Raw genomic sequence first — 17,758 nt, forward strand, 5'->3', positions numbered from 1 at the left:
TGGCCATGGCTGTTTTGTCGTTTACCACAAGTCCCAACTTGTATAAACAAATTTTGGGTGAAGGTATTCTCTCTGTTCCTTCTCAAGCTCATTTGTCAACAATTTCTTGTCCTTGTGGGGTTGATCCAGGACTACCGCTCATATCTGTTGCCTACTTGGAGGCACGAGCCAGAGGACTGAATGAGTTTCAGAGGATATCTTTGATCTCGATTTACAAAATTTATACCTCTGCTTGTTTTGAGTATGCAGGCGGAAAGTTCTTTGGCTAAGATAATAATTGGGAGGCAACAAAAACCCATTTACAACAACTTTGTGAATTAGAAGTCATTCTGTTGTCCCTGGTTTGAAGGAGAAGGTGAAAAGCACTGTCTGAAATTGCCGTGTATTTATTGGAAGAAAAGGGTTTCAACTATGTCCTTCTTGGGAAATGTCAACCCAATGATCTGGAGGAATGATTTGGCTGGTACAGGCAATTGTGTGGAGCAAACTTCTTTGTTTCTGTCCAGCAAGTGTTGGAAGCAGAAAAGAGTATTCAATTGAAATCCTAAGTGAAGTTTTCAAAGATGACTGAAGAAAGTGGGTGAGATTTTCTCTAGAAAGAACAGCAATGTCAGTAACCCTTCAGAAGTAGAAATCTTTACCTCAATGACCAATGACCCTCTTGTTTTGACTTGCAATGAATTGGCTGATGCAAACATATTCTTTTATGTGACTGGATATATGTCAAAGATTGTGGGACAGTTTAAAAAATGTCAATCATGCCTTAATCTGTTCTTTGATGGTGCAGATGAATTGTTGGTCAACTTTGAAGATCCAGAAAATCACACCAATATCAACGCCAATGCCATTTTGAAGGAGCAATTTTTGGAACAAGTGACCCATGGAGGGCTGAGAAAGCCTAGTGACTTGGTGTATTTGTCTTGCATTTGCGCTTGGAACTTCTAAAATACCCTTATGGCTTGGGATCATTTGAAGAAACTTTTAATGTCAGCAAGATCACCAAGAGCTTTGTTCTGTGAAGTGCTATTGATGAAGATGAATGAACCAGAGGATACACAAATGATCAAATCCCAGACATGCCGGGATGGCCATGATTATTGAATTTGTTAAGTCGGGTGTCACACAGTATGTTTAACTTGATGGCCAAAAACTTTGCTCTCCAAGTGAACGAGACCATTCGCCAAAGAAATAAAAGGAAGGAACAGCAAAATTCGAAGTCCAATTCCATTGGTCGAAAAGTTAAAAAGCTACAATCAGAGTAAATTGTTTTTTTTTTCAAGGTGCTACTAATCATTAAAATAAACTTATAAAAATATTCTAGATTTTTGGGTACACTGTCGTTGTTTTTACTATTTGCAATTGCCCTGATTACCCTAAACCTTACTTTTTAATGATAGGCCTTCTCTAGAAATTGCAAAAAATATCTAAGTGTCCATCTAATTTAGAAGTCTATGTTTCAGTAGTTTAAAGTCTCTTCTACCCATGCAATCACATCATGGCTTAGAATATTGGCTTGAAGGGTGAACATTGAGGCATCCTGAAGAAATGAGAAATCAGTGCTACAAAATAACAGATCAATTCATCAATGCAATATGAGCGGCATTCGAAATTGTACCCATCAAACTTCAATTAATGGTGCATTTAGACGACACTTGTTTTGACACATATTGTGATCACATATTCGACGAGAAGTTGGCAATGTGACACAAATCGAGATTCAGAGAATTTAAACACACCAGTACTAGACAAAAGACTATTTGTGTCAAATATACTGGGCGTTGACGAGATTACTGGTTCTCAATGATGGCGTATGATCAGGCGACAAAGGAAGGGGTATGAGTTGACCAAAATGAAAAGTTTAAAAAAATATGAAAAGTTCCATTGGTTTCATTTGTCAGTCTATGACAACATTTCCTGCCGTCATTACAATGCTGAGTGACTTACTTCAGAAAATTTAAGAGGGTAAATTGTTTCATTTTTCTCATACTAAGAATAAACTTTTTTGATAAAACCAAAGCATCTGATCTATGTCATCGCTGGTCATGCTGGTTTAAATGGGAGCTCTGTGTCCGTCAATCGTTAAACTCCAAGGGAGCCCATATCTGACCACTCAAAGTTATGTCAAAATGCATTTTGTTTCTTCAAATTTCCAACATATCTTGCAAATGCGAACACTTGCCTTCATCAGCTGGTACATAAACTTTGGTGTACATTGACTCATCCTTTTTCATCCGCCAGCGTGGCCAGATTCAGAGTGAGCTTGTCACTGACAGCGTTTGTTGAAGACCCAGCGATTGTAGGTCGTTGCTACTGATCAGGCAGTCACTCTCCTCTTTTTTGGTGTACAGAGTTGTGATAAACGTTATTCTCCACCGATTAGTTGGTGGTGCTCATTTTTAAATTTGTGGCAAAATGTTAAAAGGTTTAGACAGAGACTTTAAGGGTTACTAATATCGTGTTAGGTTAGGTTGGGTTAGGTTAGGTTAGGTTAGATTAGGTTACATTATGTCAGGTTAAGATTAAAAAAAGTAGCACCGCCAACTAATCGGTGGAGAATAACGTTTACCCAGAGTTGTTGACTTAAAATCCATTTTCATCTGCACTGAGGTCGGGCCAATGCGACATCTAGTCGTTGTATGATCTGTGCTTTAAACTAGTCCCAGCATCGTGAAATAGTTTTTACATCAACACTAGATATCAAGAGATAAGCCAGACCAACCACACTGGATTTTTGAACGCTTTCTTGTCAGTACCACTGTCATGGATGCAGGCAGTTGACTTGCGCGTTACCTCCTTGATCTTGGTTTCATAGATGTGATCCCGGGTCAAAGGACCAAGTACGACCATGTGCACAATCAAAACATCAACCCACTTGACCAAGGTGATGGATGACTAATTCGCAAATTGATCAAGATCTGTTTTTTCCACTTTTGCATATCACAACCCCTTAAATGTGTTCAAAAATAAGTGCAAACTGTGCTCAGTTTGACCCATATCTCTGAGAAATTGAAAAGTAAAAAAAACCCTGAAAAATATCAGTAAAAGGCTTGTTGCCACGAAAGCGTTTTCCGAATTGAAACTTTTAGACCACATCAGAAGAAACGGGCGTTGGTTTCATGGCATAGAATAAAGAAATAAAAAAATGGTGATTTTTCTGTCGGGGACCTCTGGACGATGGATTGGTCGTCTTCTAGCCAGTGGCCAACATTGGCGTCATGGACAACCTCAAGGCGGCTTGAACCAAGCCTTGTATCAGAATGTATCAGTCTTGAAAAGGTTCGCATCGTCTCATCAGTACATGCAGCACGAAAGGTTTTTGCCCAAGCAAAACCAAAGACAAAAGATATGGTAGCACTCATCTAGCAGATTGGGGGGTCAAAAAAAAGTCCTAAATATCTTACAACCTAATTAGCTCTTGATACGACAATTTAGAGACAGGAATTATTAATAGAGCGGGATTTTGCGATTTTTACCTAATTTGAAAATGTCCCTTTTTGGATGGGAATACGGGGTGTCTAGTTACTTGGCTTTCTCGGCCGAGGAGTCAGAGACAATTTCCTACTTCCTCCTTTTTGGTTTTCAAGTCACTTGACCATGGTTTACTTTCAGCGGTGACGCCAGGGAGGTGGAGCCCTATGATCTTTATTTTCAGATCCATTCCATTTCAATGATACCCTTAAAATCTAAGATGAAAACCAGACCATTTCACTAGCCAGTTGACACTACTACGATCTAACATGGGTGGCGATTTGAGGATTCTTCTAGCAGACAGGACAATCAGCACCGTCGGTGAGGAGGTTCTCTACTTTCAGATCGGCTCGACCAGGGCGCGGGCGGAAAAGGCGGAAGAGGCTAGTCTGGCCGGGCTGGCCTCGGTCTCGGGCTTGAGCTCAATAGGGCATGGTGTCACAGATCATATAACGACTAGATGTCACATTGGCCCGACCTCAGTGCAGAGGAAAGTGGATTTTAAGTCAACAACTCTGTAGACCAAAAAAGAGGAGGGTGACTGCCTGATCAGTAGTAACGACCTACAATCGCTGGGCCTTCAACGAACGCTGTCAGTGACAAGCTCAATCTGAATCTGGCCACGCTGGCGGATGAAAAAGCATGAGTCACTGTACACCAAAATTTATGTACCAGCTGATGAAGGCAAGTGTTTGCATTTTTCCTCGCGCTATGCGAGGTCTAGTCATTATATGGCCTGTGCATGGAGTACTCCATGAATAGGGTGGCCTTCTAGGGTGGACTGGTTGTGTGGACCGCTGTGCAGAGTCCGCTGTGCGCTCTCGACGGTCTACTGTCTACTGTGTCTACTGTCTAACTGTCTGTTGTTTGTGTTTCCATCTTTCAAGTCTGCCAGTGTGCCAGCCCATATTCTGAGGCCGGATTCACCCATGAAACAAAAAAGTGCTGGCCCACCCACCCTCAAAGGAGACGAAAAATCGTAATTGACATCGGTTCACTAGTTCGTCGATCTGGCGGCTGAATTGCCATTATCATTGACATTGTCATCGCCCTGCCCTGGATTATTGTTGGTGGCTTGGTTGGGCCTGATGGAGCTGGGCGGGTGGAGCCCTGGCCCTTGACCACTCCGGAACACCCACCTCATTTCCGAGTCCACCAGCCCTTTTATCATCATTGTTATTATTATCCTTACTACTATGGTCTGGTTTATCATCCCGACGGTCGGTCATTGAGCGGACCATTACTGAGCTGTGACCGCCCTGTGACCGCCTAGTGAAGCGGATGGCACCGGAGGGACGGTGGGCCTTGGCCACGGTCCTCTTGCTGTGTTTGGGCGGCGGCTGTGTGTCGACCATTCGAGCCCCGGGATGGGTCAACGCGAACGTGAATCTCCATCACCGATGGCGCTATGAGGGTGAGTCGCTGACCAGGAGTCCATCCGCTGAGTCGGGTCCAATTTGTCCCAGATGTCAGTCAGTGGCGTGGGAAACGGCTTCAATAATCGAATATCGAATCCAACCTGTAATCATGCATGGATCGGGGCTCCAGCTCGAGTCAAGTCATGAAGCCCAGATGAGCCCATATCTTGTCGGTCATATTAGCCTAATTTCCATTGCCTACTTACTTGATGCCATGGCTTCTAGACATGTGTGGTTGCGAACGAGAGCCAAGAATGTCTGATCGCCTCAATCGTTCAGTTTATTCCCAATCAGCCCTTCATGCGACCACATCGGGTTGAATCGATGAACTGAGCCCAATTTGAGCCCCACACTATGCTGAGCGAACTCACTCGATATGGCCCAAATTAGGTAGTAAACGCCACATCAAATTTGAATTGTGAGTCCGCTCTGGGTCAGCTCCATAAACTTTCGACCACATAACATTGACACGAACCACTTTACTAGTAAATCATATCAAAATGACCTGCCTTAAACTGAAGCGGTCTACGCTTCTAGAAGTTCGTGGTTCCACCGACAATACCCGATTGACCCGATAGGCGACCAATCATGGCTCATCTTGAAAGTAGAAAATATTTTTTCCAGAAAATATATTCTAGCCATGTTTTAGAAGCCTTCATGGCTCATTTATGTACTTGACGCTTTGAACCCTTTTTTGAGATGGCCCAGACATCGGCCCGCCTAGGCCCATTCCTTCAAGCTGTCCATGTTCTCCAGCCCTCGAACTGATGGCGATGCTCATGTTTTCACCTTTTCTTTTATGGCTCGTAGTGTTCAGTCCGGAATCGGGCCGCATCGTGCGACGCCACGCCCTCGATGCTCCGGATTTCAAATCAGCCACCGCGTTAGGCAACATCACGAATGCCGATTTAGCCGCATTGGATTTGCCAGAGTCCAAAATCAATGAAACGCTGGAAGCTCAAAATCAGACGCTCACATATGTAAGTGGAAGAATATCGTGACATTTAGTAGTCACCGCTGGTCTATTGTATCCTTATATCTCATCCCTGCCAGGACTCGTCGCCCTATTATGACCAGCAAGCCGCCGACTTTGCCCGCCATTGGATCGATTTCCCGGCTTTGCAAGCCTCGAAAGACGTGCGTGTCTACGAGCACCCGTTGCTCTCGCAGTCTTATCGCCGGGCGGATACGGTTACCCTCTCTTTCCGATTCCCTTACTACGGACATTTGGTGGATAAGGTCACCATCGCCACCGGCGGGTTTCTGTACCTGGGCCAGTACGTGCATTCGTGGTTGGCCGCCACCCAGTACGTGGCTCCACTCATGGCTCACTTTGACACTTCGAGTGACGATGCGGCCAAGATCCGATACGTGGATCACGGTAAGGCTTGATATTGGGAGTTGGGCGGCTTGATTCTGGTGATGATCACGGGGGTGTGATGGTCGTCTTTCCAGGTGATTTCTTTGCCGTCGAGTGGAGTCGGGTCCATTTAAAAAGTCGGTCCAACACCGACGACGGCGATGACGACAAGTCAGAGCGCCAGCCGGTCGAACAGCGACCTTTCACCTTCCAGGCAATCCTCCATCGGAATGGAGACATTGCGTTTGCTTACAAAGAGATCCCCTTCGAGATCTCCCTCATCGAAGACAACGAGCATCCCGTCAAAGTTGGGCTCTCCGATGCCTACATTATGGACCGGACGATATTCTGTAAGATATTCTGGAAGTTCCCCGTTCCAGGTGAACACTCGCCGCAGCCTCATGGGTTTCGTTTGTGTTTCCAGTTGTCAGACGTAAAACCATTTACGAGTATCATCGCATCAGTCTGCCTCACGCATTCGTCGGTAACGAGACAGCCATTCTGTTCAAGGCCCTCCCCACTTGTAACCAGATGAAAACTTGTGCCGACTGTCTGGGTGAGATCGTGCATGGATTTCAGGTGAGAGGGGCGGATTGATCCCGGCTTATTTTAGGCATCGATTGATATGCTTCACTCACATTTCAGTGTCAATGGTGCCCGAGTGCGTTTAGTTGCTCGGATGGAATCGACCGACGCCGCCAAGAATGGCTCACTCTCGGTTGTGATCATCGGAACATAAACGAGTCTCGATTTTGCGATATGTATCCCAAATCCCCGGATGATGCTGATGCGATCGTATCCAGCACATCACGCACAAATGTCCCCATGGATGGTGATAGTAGTAATAACAATAATGAAAACGATAGTAGGGACAAAGATACTCCTTCTCAAGGTAAGGCTATTCAATAGAGGCACGAGGAGCTTTCATCCAAAGTACGTTGTTTTCCAGAGTCACACACCGAAACTAACGGAAATCAAATCCATTTCGCCGTCACGGCTCTCATCGTGATACTTGTCATAGCTGTTTTGCTCTTCCTGTGGCTAATATATGCCTATTTCTGTCCCCATTCGTGGTCCGGACAATTGCTCATCAAAGTAAGCGTTCTTCATCTCATCTCGTTATCATTAAATATGGTTTCATTGCTACAAGACGCTTCAATTTAGATTGATGATCGATCACTCTGCGTATTAAAGTGATTTGAAGCCTTAAAAAGTAATTCTGGAAGACTGGCCTCTGGTCAATAATGATACTTAAATTATGGCATTTTTTGTTATGGCAATTGCAAGGTTATGAAACCAGCCCTAAGTTTCCTACCTCTTCTTGATTTCATTTTTCGCTAGAAGCGGATTGGTCTGGATTATTTTTGAAAATCCCAATAAAGGAGATACGCATTGGGAGCAGGTGACAGTCCTTGAAGCTATGTTTTAGAATCTTTGGACCTTTTCAGTATCGACCCACTCGATGGCATTGGTTGAGGAGCGAACCTCGTTACACGGCCGCGTCAATTCATATGTAGTCCCACCAACAATTCAAGACAAACGGAGAAACTGCGGAAATCATCAATCTTTACGGAGAGAAACTGAATTCCAAAAGGCTCAAAGAAGATCTGAACAAAAGAAAGACAAAACGAAAAATCCTCGGTACTTTTAACCATCTTGCCATGAAACAAATAACTCCAAACATATATTGATATGTTCACGGTAAATAAATAGTAAGGAGCACGAACTATATCGACAAAATAAATCCCATCATACATGCAAGAGACTTGACTTGAAAAATAAGGAGGCATTTATTTCCAATTGCTTGAAGAAAAATACACTGTGCGAATTTGTTGAAGGTTCAAATCAATCAATCTATAATCAGGGTCGATTAAAAAAAATTCAATTCATCGTGTTATGGTTGTTCTACACGGAGGAAGGGAAGAGGTAACGATGGGAAAGGTAGAGTGTGGTGGATACACTACGAATTGCCCGTACGACCTAACGATATGGAACGTTTCAGACCAAGGAGGAGGAGGGATCCTGGATATGGGTCCTCTTAGAGGGTAGATGCAGCTTCATCTGGGATGTTTTCCAGACCAGCGCCCATGGCCCAACCACCCCAAGACCAATTGGGTGGTCCCGGGGTGAAGCAAGTGTTAGGGGAGATTGGCTCGCCTCCATCCACCCAGTACATGAGGTAGAAATTGCACATCTCGTCGTTGTTGGTGGACCCGATGTATACGGTCTCGTCTCTGGAATTCACCTAGAATGAGATCGAAATAGAAATGGTCAGGACTAAAGAACCTCATCATCATAGGAAAAAAGGCCTGTTTCGTGATTGAACAAAAACTGGAAGAGCAAATATTCTCGAAAGGCTTGTAATTTCATTTCAACAAAATTTTAGGCCATTCATTTGGGGGATTTTGTCTCTAATTCTTCATCCAAGCGCTAAAAAGTGATCGGTGGTAGGTACAGGGTGTCCCAGAAGTAATTGCCGGTTACAAATGCTTGAAAAATGTGACCTCTCTACTAGATACGAATAGAAATTTAAGAAAATATAGATCAATATTGTTCTTTCTTTGGTCATTGGTAAAACTTTTTTGTTTTACAATTTTTGGGCACCCTGACTAAGGACCGTAGATTTGCTTATTCCCCACAACCAGTTCTTGCTTGTTTGAATGTCCAAAATGGCGGGAATATCCAAACTTGCCATTCGTGAACGAGCTATTGGGCTTTTAATTGGTGGAGTGACTCAAAAACCAGTTGCTCTGCAACTTGAAGTGTGTGTGAGAACAATTAGAAACTGATGGACATTACATAAAGGAAATGAGACTCTCCAGGACCAACCTCGCTCTGGCAGGCCTTCAGTGCTGACCAGAAGAGCAAAGATAGTGATAGTGATACTGAGAGTAAGGTGGTTCAGGAGGTCAGGTCGAATCCGAAGGCATTTTTCTCTTATGCGAACTCTTAAGAGAAAAATGAAACACTCTGTTGGGCCTTTTGAGGTTGATGGGGAAGCCATTAGCAATGTAGAGACTATGGCTAACATGCTTGGAGATCAGTTCTCCAGTGTGTTTTCAACCCCACTGAGCTCTCCTGGTCCTGATGGCGTGACATCAGTTTTCTCGTACTTGATGCGTTGCATCTTGGATCAGGGCAAGTTTCCATCTTCACTAAAGTTAGCTCATGTTGTTCCAATTTTTAAAGGGGGAGATAAGTCGCTCCCCAGTAATTACAGGCCGATTTCTCTCACTTCGAATATTGCGAAGGTGTTTGAGAAGATCATGACGTTCAAACTTGTTGAATTTCTTGATTTTCATGAAGTCCTTCCTCCTAGCCAGCATGGGTTCCAAGCACATTTTAGCACGGTTACCCAACTGATTGAACATATTGAGCGGGTTATTGAGGGACTAGAGAGCCATGAATCAGTTGATGTAGTTTATCTTGACTTTGCCAAGGCCTTTGACAAGGTAGATCATGGTCTTTTAGTTAACAGGCTCCATGAGATTGGGATCCAAGGCAAGGTTCTCAATTAGTTAAAAAGTTTCATTTCTGGTAGGAAGCAATTGGTTAAGGTTGAGGGATCCCTTAGTGACATACATGATGTCAAGTCAGGTGTTCCCCAGGGTTCGATCTTAGGGCCCCTCTTGTTTATAATATTCGTTGCCCCGCTTCAAAAGCTTAGTATTACTGCCAGTCTCTCTTCATATGCTGACGATACAAAGTTAGTTTCTGGTAGGAATGGCCAAGACTCCAGTAGCCTTGCAAAGGGCTTAGATCGAATCTACTCTTGGGTAACTGAGAGTAATATGGCCCTGAACGGAATGAAATTCCGCTCAATGACATTTGGGTCAACTCCTTTAAATACTCCACTCGTAGATAATGGAGGTAAAGATATTGAGCAGGTCTCATCTATGAAAGATCTAGGTGTAGTCCTCCAAAATAATGGAAAGTTCGATGAGCATATCCAGTTGAAGGTTTTCAAATGTGTGGTTGGATATATCGCACGTTTAAGTCCAGAGATAGCATCACGATGCTAACTCTGTACAAGTCGATTGTCCAGCCACATCTTGAATACGCCTCACCCATTTGGGCTCCAATGAGTTCAGCAGGTTTGCAAAAGGTCGAGCAAGTCCAAAGATGTTTCACTAGGAACATCACAGGAATGAGAGAGCTCTCGTATTGGGAAAGGTTAGAACGGTTGGGATTGTACAGTACTCAGAGAAGGTACGAAAGGTATCTGATATTGTACGTTTTCAAAAGTATCCATGAGCTTTGTCCCAACCCAGGGTTTAGGGTCAATTCTAGTGACCGTAGAGGCTTAATGTGCGTTTTGAGAGCACCTTCAAGCCTTCGAGAATCCAGGCTAGTTCGAACAATGAAGTCCACATCTCTTCTTTCTCGGGCTCCTTCATTGTTTAATTTGCTTCCCTCTGATATTCGTAAGGAATACGTAGGCCTTGTTGATCCGGTAGCATCTTTCAAGTCAGACTTGGACAAATTTTTAGATAGCATACCAGATCAACCCTACATTCAAGGACTAGCTCGGTCTGCCAACTCAAATTCGTCGGTAGATCAAATATCATATAAAGATTGAAAGTTAATAAAAAGACGAATTATGACCTTTCATCTTAATAGTACTGGGGATTACATTCCCTGTAGCGGTTAGAAAAGCCCGTGAAAAACCAAACCAAAAAAAAAAATGCTGTTCTAAAAATAGGATTCAGTATTGATCAAAGTAAATTCTAGTAGTCCATGAACTACATTCCACCAAGTGTTCTCCCGTTAAAAGAGTTTAACATCGAGCCGCGGGGTTTCAACCAATGACAACAAGGAAGAATATTTTTGCCATGTTTGAGTTACCTCTTAGACCGCTCGACTGCATTTGATTCTTACAACACATTTGAAACGGCATTTGAAACAAAAGCTTTAAAGCTAAAGCTAATGATTCAAGTTGCTTCTGATTGCTAGATACCTTTCTAAAAAGGACCAAAACTGGAAACCGCTTATGTCGTTATTTGGATAAAAATTAGTTTGATCCTCGCAAATCAGCTGAAATTCGGGTCCCTAGTATTTAGGATCAAAACAAATGACAAGTATTTGAAGGGTCCCATACCATGGTACAACGGGCCGCAATGACGTCACCAGTGGTTAAAACGTTCTCCTCATGCTCCACCGGGTAGAACATCTGGGGTTGTTGCGGGTTCTTCTTGCCGATTAAATCCCATTTGGATTTGCCTTGAACTCTCCATCCTGACACGACTTTGCCCAGAGCGTGGGTATGAACGCGGTAAGCGAACGGGTGGATCACGCGGGGATCGTCGATTTCACAGGCCGTCTCGAAGAAAGTGGTGGAATGAGGCGGAGCCAGACCCCCTGTGCCCAAGAGCAGGACTCCAGCCACTTTGGGTTGGGGCTTCTCGGTGAATTGTAGAAATACCCCTGAGTCATCGCCAGACGATGGCAAATTGTCCAGTTTCCCGTAATGCACTTGCAAAACCAAGTACTTTATGCTGGAGTCTTTACCAATCCTAGTAATACGAGAAAAGGGGTTAATTAGTTTGCAAGCATCAAAAAAGTTGTTTATTAAGTAAAAAAAACACTGAATTATTGAACCCACGAAACCTGTGGTGAAGATTCTTGCCTTGAATACGTTTTTACTTTGACGCCTCGGCATTTGGACAAAGTAACTGAAAAATTTGATATAATTTCAAGCTTTAACCATACAAAAGGCCAAATCAGTCAACGAGCCTGAAGGGTAACTTTTTAATGCGACCAAAACAAGTCCGTGAACTTGGAGAAAAGTATCAAATAAGATGAGATCCTTATTTAATGATCAACGTTTAACGATTGCGGTGCCCAGCTTTGCACATGAAGGAGCAAAATGCCGGGTCTAAGGTGCTCATTGACTTATAGTGTTTCTTTCAAAATCTTCACCATAAGTTATTATTTGTTTATTGCGATGTCTGGCACATCTGATGGATCACAAAAATAAGGAGAATGATAGGGATGGTTTGATTCTCCAGTTATAGTATTCCTTTAGTAAAAAAACGCGAGTTTGGGACTGGCCAATTTTACTACTTTCATGAGCGGAATTTTCCCTTGAAACTTATTATTAGAGGTAACATATGTTGGGTTGTCGAGCAATTTGTTGGCAAAAGAATTACGTTTGTTTTGGAATTGCCAATGAGACAAATTTGGTCCAATTTCGTTCATAATCTTACACAGATGTCTAGCTCTCAAAACTCGAAATTTTCGTGGTCGCGACTCACCTGAACCCAACGTCCTTGGGCAAGTCCAGCTTAGGTGCTTCATGGGCCCAAGCGTAGATGATATTGGGCTTGGACTTGCAGGGTTGCTCCGAGACCACCCCTGGTTGCTTGGCCGCCATTTCCCCACAGTTCCATATAGGGTCCATGGATCCGGGTTCCTCACATCCATAGATCAACATGTGATGCGCAACATGTGTGGAGACGTTGGGATTAAATCCAGTGATAAAGTATGACTGATCTTCATTAATGCGGAGAGGGGTGCACAAATAGGACTCTTCATTCTCCGGCAACACCCGAGGCATCAACAACGGGAAATGGGCCTCCTCCCCTTGTATAGCGGGTATAAATCCGAGAAATGTCAAACAGATGGACGAAAACCATACCAATTCTCTTAAAGCCATTTTCGGACTGCTTTCCTTCTTCCAGTTCTCCTTTACCTTGGTTGAGGCCGTGGTAGTATGCGAAGTAGCACAGGGGCGCGAGCCTTCTTGCTTCTCTGACGTCAAAAAGAGAATTGAGAGAAGCACGTTGTAATAGTACCTTCTATCCCAATCAGGCCGCTCACCCACTTCCCTTTAGCGCATCCACGGACAAGAGTCTGCCTTCCGAAGGCCAAAACGAAAGGCCATCCGTCCTTGGTGGTTGCGATCACATACAATGGAGCCCGTGGGAGAAGGCATGGCATGAATCAAGCGCACTCCCACGCTTAGGAGGACAGCAGACCTTCTGGTGCTGGTGCTGGTGAAAGTCTTTGATATGAGAAAAAGCCCATTCATGAATCGCAGCCTATTTGTAACTGGGGATAGTTTTGGTGACAGGTCAGTTACTTCAAGAATGGAAGAAATTGCCATTTCACCCTTAATATATGTATATTTGCCCACTTGCAAAATGAATTGAACACGAATTATTGGTGATTATTTACATAAAAACACAGACACACTGGTACTCTGTTCATTGACTTCTAGCTTAGTTACATACTTTGGCCTGAAAGCTCAACTTTAAACACAGACAAAAAAATGTGACATGGTTCCTCATAACCCCGCTATTCATGTTCCAACTGATTAAGAAGGGTTAGCTCGTTTTTAAATATCCTTACTGTCAACGGGAAAACCGAGCATAGCGTGCATCGCATCAATGAATCAAAATTGTACTGTGGGGCCGAGAGAATTGTGGAAAAACGTTCGTGATATTTTAACGGAGTCAGTTTGAATGTTCGTCTAACTTACGGTACTCGCGATCTGTAATCAACTTTTTGCTTAACTTTTGTTTAATAACAATTGCGCTTCGAACATTTATTATAAAAAGGATGTCACCAAAGAAAAGGAGTTAGTTTTGCTTGACGCACTAGTTCCCATGAAGGAAACATCCAAGATTGCAAAATGCTCCCTGTCTCTTGTCTTCATGGTTAGGGACCCCCCAAAAATTGGTGTTGTACTGAAAATGAAGCCTTGGCAAAAGGTAGTGTGTTCCTGTTTTGCTTGGCATTGGAGATTGAATCCAAACCCATAACAATCATGTACACCTTGGCCAAGGAGCTCAATGATGGCAGGACCACCATCCAAAGGGCCGTTCATGATCTGGGAGCAAATTTGTTTTGGTTGTCGATGCCGTCAGCTCCTCACTAACAACAGCCCTGCACACAAGTCCAAAGTTACTTGAAAATGGTTCAAAGACAATCTGCAAGTTGTTTGGGGTATGGCCAATGTGGCCTCCATCCCCAGCAGACTTATCACCGATTGATAATGGTATATGGAGCACCGTGGAGAGAAGGTCCTGAACTCCTCCCCACAACAGTGTGGAGAGCCTGAAGGCTGCCGTTGACAAGGAGTGGGGTGCCATGTGTAAGGGCTTTGTCAACTCTACCTGCAGGTCCTTCCGGCCTCAAACTGAGGCTATGTTGGCAACCAATGGAGACCCTTTTGAGAAATAAAGATATTAACCTAATGGTAGTAAACATCTCAAAATTTGAATTTGATGGGACATATACTTTTTGTGTTAGACGCCAAAATTTGTAAGAGGTGCCGATTTTCTATGATTCCCTGGGCCACACTGTAGATGCACTCTCCCTACTTGCAACCGTCATAGACTCGACAACAACATCTTCTGTGTTGCATTCTAGACCTCTGGACAAGTTTAGAGCTTTGTTGAATACTGATAATTGGCAGATTTTAAGTTGAGGATAGAATCTTAATTCAATCCAAATGAGTATGTGTTTAAGGTTAAGTCAATTTTTAAGAACAATTTTTTCCAATAGAGGACTATTGTAGAGGCAGTTTGATAGCCACAGAGTACGAATATCTGTAGTTGGAACACGCACGGTAATCATTTCCAGATTTCTAACAATTAAATAATCAGGCACCCTACCAATGATGTCACATTCTCATACAATAGTAAGGGGACAGGAATGTCATTTCTAATAGCTCCTGAACGACCATGACAGATTGATTTGAGCGTATTAAAGAGTTGCTATTGGATATTCAACAGAAAACAAACAATTCTCCAGAATAAAACATGCTTAACCTCCCACTTTCACCATCAATCTTTTCACGATAACGTCAAGGCTTCAGTTCAGTTTTTGAGTCTTCTGCAATATGATACAATTTTTTTTTGTTGGTGATGTGTTATCTGTATCTTTATATGTGTTTCGGAATGTTATTGCCAATATATCAATATAAATACAGTAAACACACTTGTACAGTTCTTCAAAATTTGATATGTTGAGTCTAAATGTAGATATATCTTTTTTAAATGGGGGTTATTCGAGGGCAGGTATTATTATGCACACCGATATCGTGGACCATTACAACGCCTTTATCGAATAACTACTTTCTGATTCGATCAAAAGATTCTCCAAACATTTGTGTTCAAGATGGTGTAGATTGATGCCAAAGAAACTGGTATTTAGGCTTCTAAAACCATCAGCTAATCATTTTTTATAGTAAGACTTACTCCTCTCGAAAATTAATGAAAGATTTCAAACCAATTTGAAACGTTATCACTTGGCGGCGCCTAACCTGGTAATGAACTGGTTTGTATCTAGATTACTTGGAGCATATTTTTTTCTATAGCACGATATGGCGGTAAATGTATGTATTTACATATGTATTTGGGCTCGTATTTTATAAAGATAAGAAGAGAGGTGAAGCAAAGGTCAGACCCAAGAACTCCATAAGCAATGCGGCTCGTTTTCAAGGAGCATATTTGCTAGAGTCTAACTATTGATATCTGCTCTGCTTCAAAAATGATGAACTTTAAATACAGTTGAATACAAATCACTTGCTACCTCTACTCCCTAAGATGCCAGAACGATCTCAGTCGTCTGGGAAATCTAGGCTACTCTGCAAGGCAAACTGTACAGTTCAATCTACTTTATTCGTCACAAACACACCGCCTATCGGCCGTCTTGCTCCGCTAAGAAAAGTGGGGGAATTGTTGGGCCAGTGGAAAAGTGGATATTCACATATGAAATAAATGGCTTTATATTACTGTTCGATCCGTGTTGAGATGGTTTAATGGAGATCCTCGGATGACGTCCACTCGACGGGATTGAAGGGCCACTGATATAGAGTGACGAGGTGCTGTTGTACCCAGACTAAGCACTGTCTCAGGTCCTCTTGCTCCTCTTGCTTCTCTGCACGGCTTCCTGCGTTTCCTACTCCCATATGATGACGATCTCTGCCCTTCAAATCAGTTTCCACTTCTTGGCACCACAACAATGGCTTATTCCCAATACGCGAATGGAGGACTTAGCAATGGCAAGTGGTTTCTCCTTGGGGAGGTTCAAACTTCTCTCCTGAAGAGTTGGGTCGTGACTGTCCTCCTTGAAAAACTATTCGTGGCTGTTCATAGAGAACTATTTGGTAACTTTTACATTTGGAGGTTTTTGGGCTACTTTGTTAAACGTTATTCTCCACCGATTAGTTGGCGGTGCTACTTTTTTAAACTTAACCTAACCTAATCAAACCTAACTTAACCTTACCTAGCCTATCCCAATCTAACCTAATACAATATCAATAGCCCTTGAAATCCCTATCTGAACTTTTTAACATTTTGCCACAAATTTAAAAATGAGCACTGCCAACTAATCGATGGAGAATAACGTTGATCGGCGACGCCTGCTATCGTCTACCTCTTTGGGTTTTTAACACATTCCTCATCGATATGGGAGGGTTGGGATTCACAGGGATTTCCTCTTTCTCTTCCCTTCGAACATGTGCGTGACATTCCTGACCTATGGTTGTAGCCGGGTTGACCAGCCCCATGTGACGAGGTAAAGACTGATTCTCGCCCAATCCCATAATTCTTTGATCCGAATGTTTCCTTTGACATCGTCCATCTACGATCAAGGGCTGGAGGAGCTATTTATGATGGATTACGACGTCTTTGAGAGCATGGGTTTTGTTTGATAAAATGTGCTCATGTGCGTTGTGGCATCATATATATGTCTCCTAGGAAAGAGATGGTAGGCGTCAAGTGTAGACATGCGTCAAGAGTAACAATTTCTTATCAAAATAGTGAAAATACAAGTTTTCGGCCCACTAAAAATCTGCCAAAGGAATGCTAAAATGAATTAAAATGTGAAAATGGGACTAAGATGCAGGTCAAGGTCCAGGATGCGAAAAGATGCAAAATAGGGTCCAGGATGTAAATTAATCTTATTTACATAAGTTTGAGAACATCAAAATAATCTTACATTAGACTAGCCAACTCTAATTTCTGTGTCAATAAAAAGGGCCTATTACCTTATCCATACCTACTAAAGCTATCTAGACCCCCAAAAATCGCTGTCGTTTTGGCCCAATTTTAGACCTCATTAGATCAGGGTAACTGTGAGACTCCTCAACTCCGTTGGATCATAGCCATATTTCAGTTGATTTGAAATTACATGGAAAGTAATGTCTAACGATCAACGCATTAATGTGGAAAGCAAAATCAAAAATCATTTATGATCTATTTTTGCAATTGCAAGCGCGCCGTGTCCTGGTGAAATTTCAAGAATCCTATCTAATTCCATAATAATGTTTGATGTTCTTCGGAAATACCCTTTGCCAACACAATAAATGGCTCATTTACTACTTACGGTTCGTTACATTTGATTGCTTGACCTATTTCCAAGACGTTCTTCTTGTACACCCATTTGATATGCCAAGGAACCACCCAAGATTTATCCAATGTTCCAAGTGGCTGGTCCATTTTTTTTTCAATAAACGGTTTCCTTATGTGTATCTGGTCATCTCTTGTACTCATGCAAAACATTG

At 42.8% G+C, this 17,758-nt stretch overlaps 2 protein-coding genes across 2 annotated transcripts; one reads left to right on the forward strand and one right to left on the reverse strand.

Annotated features, from left to right (window-relative positions):
• Window positions 1-4,321: 4,321 nt before the first annotated feature.
• LOC131882666 (plexin domain-containing protein 2-like) lies at window positions 4,322-8,009 on the forward strand. The gene is made up of 8 exons (XM_059229890.1): window positions 4,322-4,882; window positions 5,697-5,866; window positions 5,940-6,267; window positions 6,342-6,596; window positions 6,671-6,825; window positions 6,892-7,138; window positions 7,196-7,341; window positions 7,695-8,009. Exons 1-8 carry the CDS (start codon window positions 4,750-4,752, stop codon window positions 7,761-7,763), a joined length of 1,503 nt encoding a protein of 500 aa, XP_059085873.1. The 5' UTR covers window positions 4,322-4,749; the 3' UTR covers window positions 7,764-8,009.
• An 8-nt stretch (window positions 8,010-8,017) lies between these two features.
• On the reverse strand, window positions 8,018-13,023 carry LOC131882668 (peptidylglycine alpha-hydroxylating monooxygenase-like). The gene is made up of 3 exons (XM_059229891.1): window positions 12,501-13,023; window positions 11,345-11,759; window positions 8,018-8,491 (listed from the first exon to the last, which is right to left on the reverse strand). Exons 1-3 carry the CDS (start codon window positions 12,899-12,901, stop codon window positions 8,285-8,287), a joined length of 1,023 nt encoding a protein of 340 aa, XP_059085874.1. The 5' UTR covers window positions 12,902-13,023; the 3' UTR covers window positions 8,018-8,284.
• Window positions 13,024-17,758: the final 4,735 nt, after the last annotated feature.

This window comes from Tigriopus californicus, chromosome 6, assembly GCF_007210705.1.
Source record: "Tigriopus californicus strain San Diego chromosome 6, Tcal_SD_v2.1, whole genome shotgun sequence".
Taxonomy (NCBI): domain Eukaryota; kingdom Metazoa; phylum Arthropoda; class Copepoda; order Harpacticoida; family Harpacticidae; genus Tigriopus; species Tigriopus californicus.

Coding starts and splice junctions, on each gene's coding strand:
- LOC131882666 (XM_059229890.1), top strand. CDS start 4,750: ATGGCACCGGAGGGACGGTGGGCCTTGGCCACGGTCCTCTTGCTGTGT. Junction 4,883..5,696: donor TCACCGATGGCGCTATGAGG/GTGAGTCGCTGA, acceptor TATGGCTCGTAG/TGTTCAGTCCGGAATCGGGC. Junction 7,139..7,195: donor CAAAGATACTCCTTCTCAAG/GTAAGGCTATTC, acceptor GTTGTTTTCCAG/AGTCACACACCGAAACTAAC.
- LOC131882668 (XM_059229891.1), bottom strand. CDS start 12,901: ATGGCTTTAAGAGAATTGGTATGGTTTTCGTCCATCTGTTTGACATTT. Junction 11,760..12,500: donor CCCAAGGACGTTGGGTTCAG/GTGAGTCGCGAC, acceptor TCGTATTACTAG/GATTGGTAAAGACTCCAGCA. Junction 8,492..11,344: donor TTGCGGCCCGTTGTACCATG/GTATGGGACCCT, acceptor ATCTCATTCTAG/GTGAATTCCAGAGACGAGAC.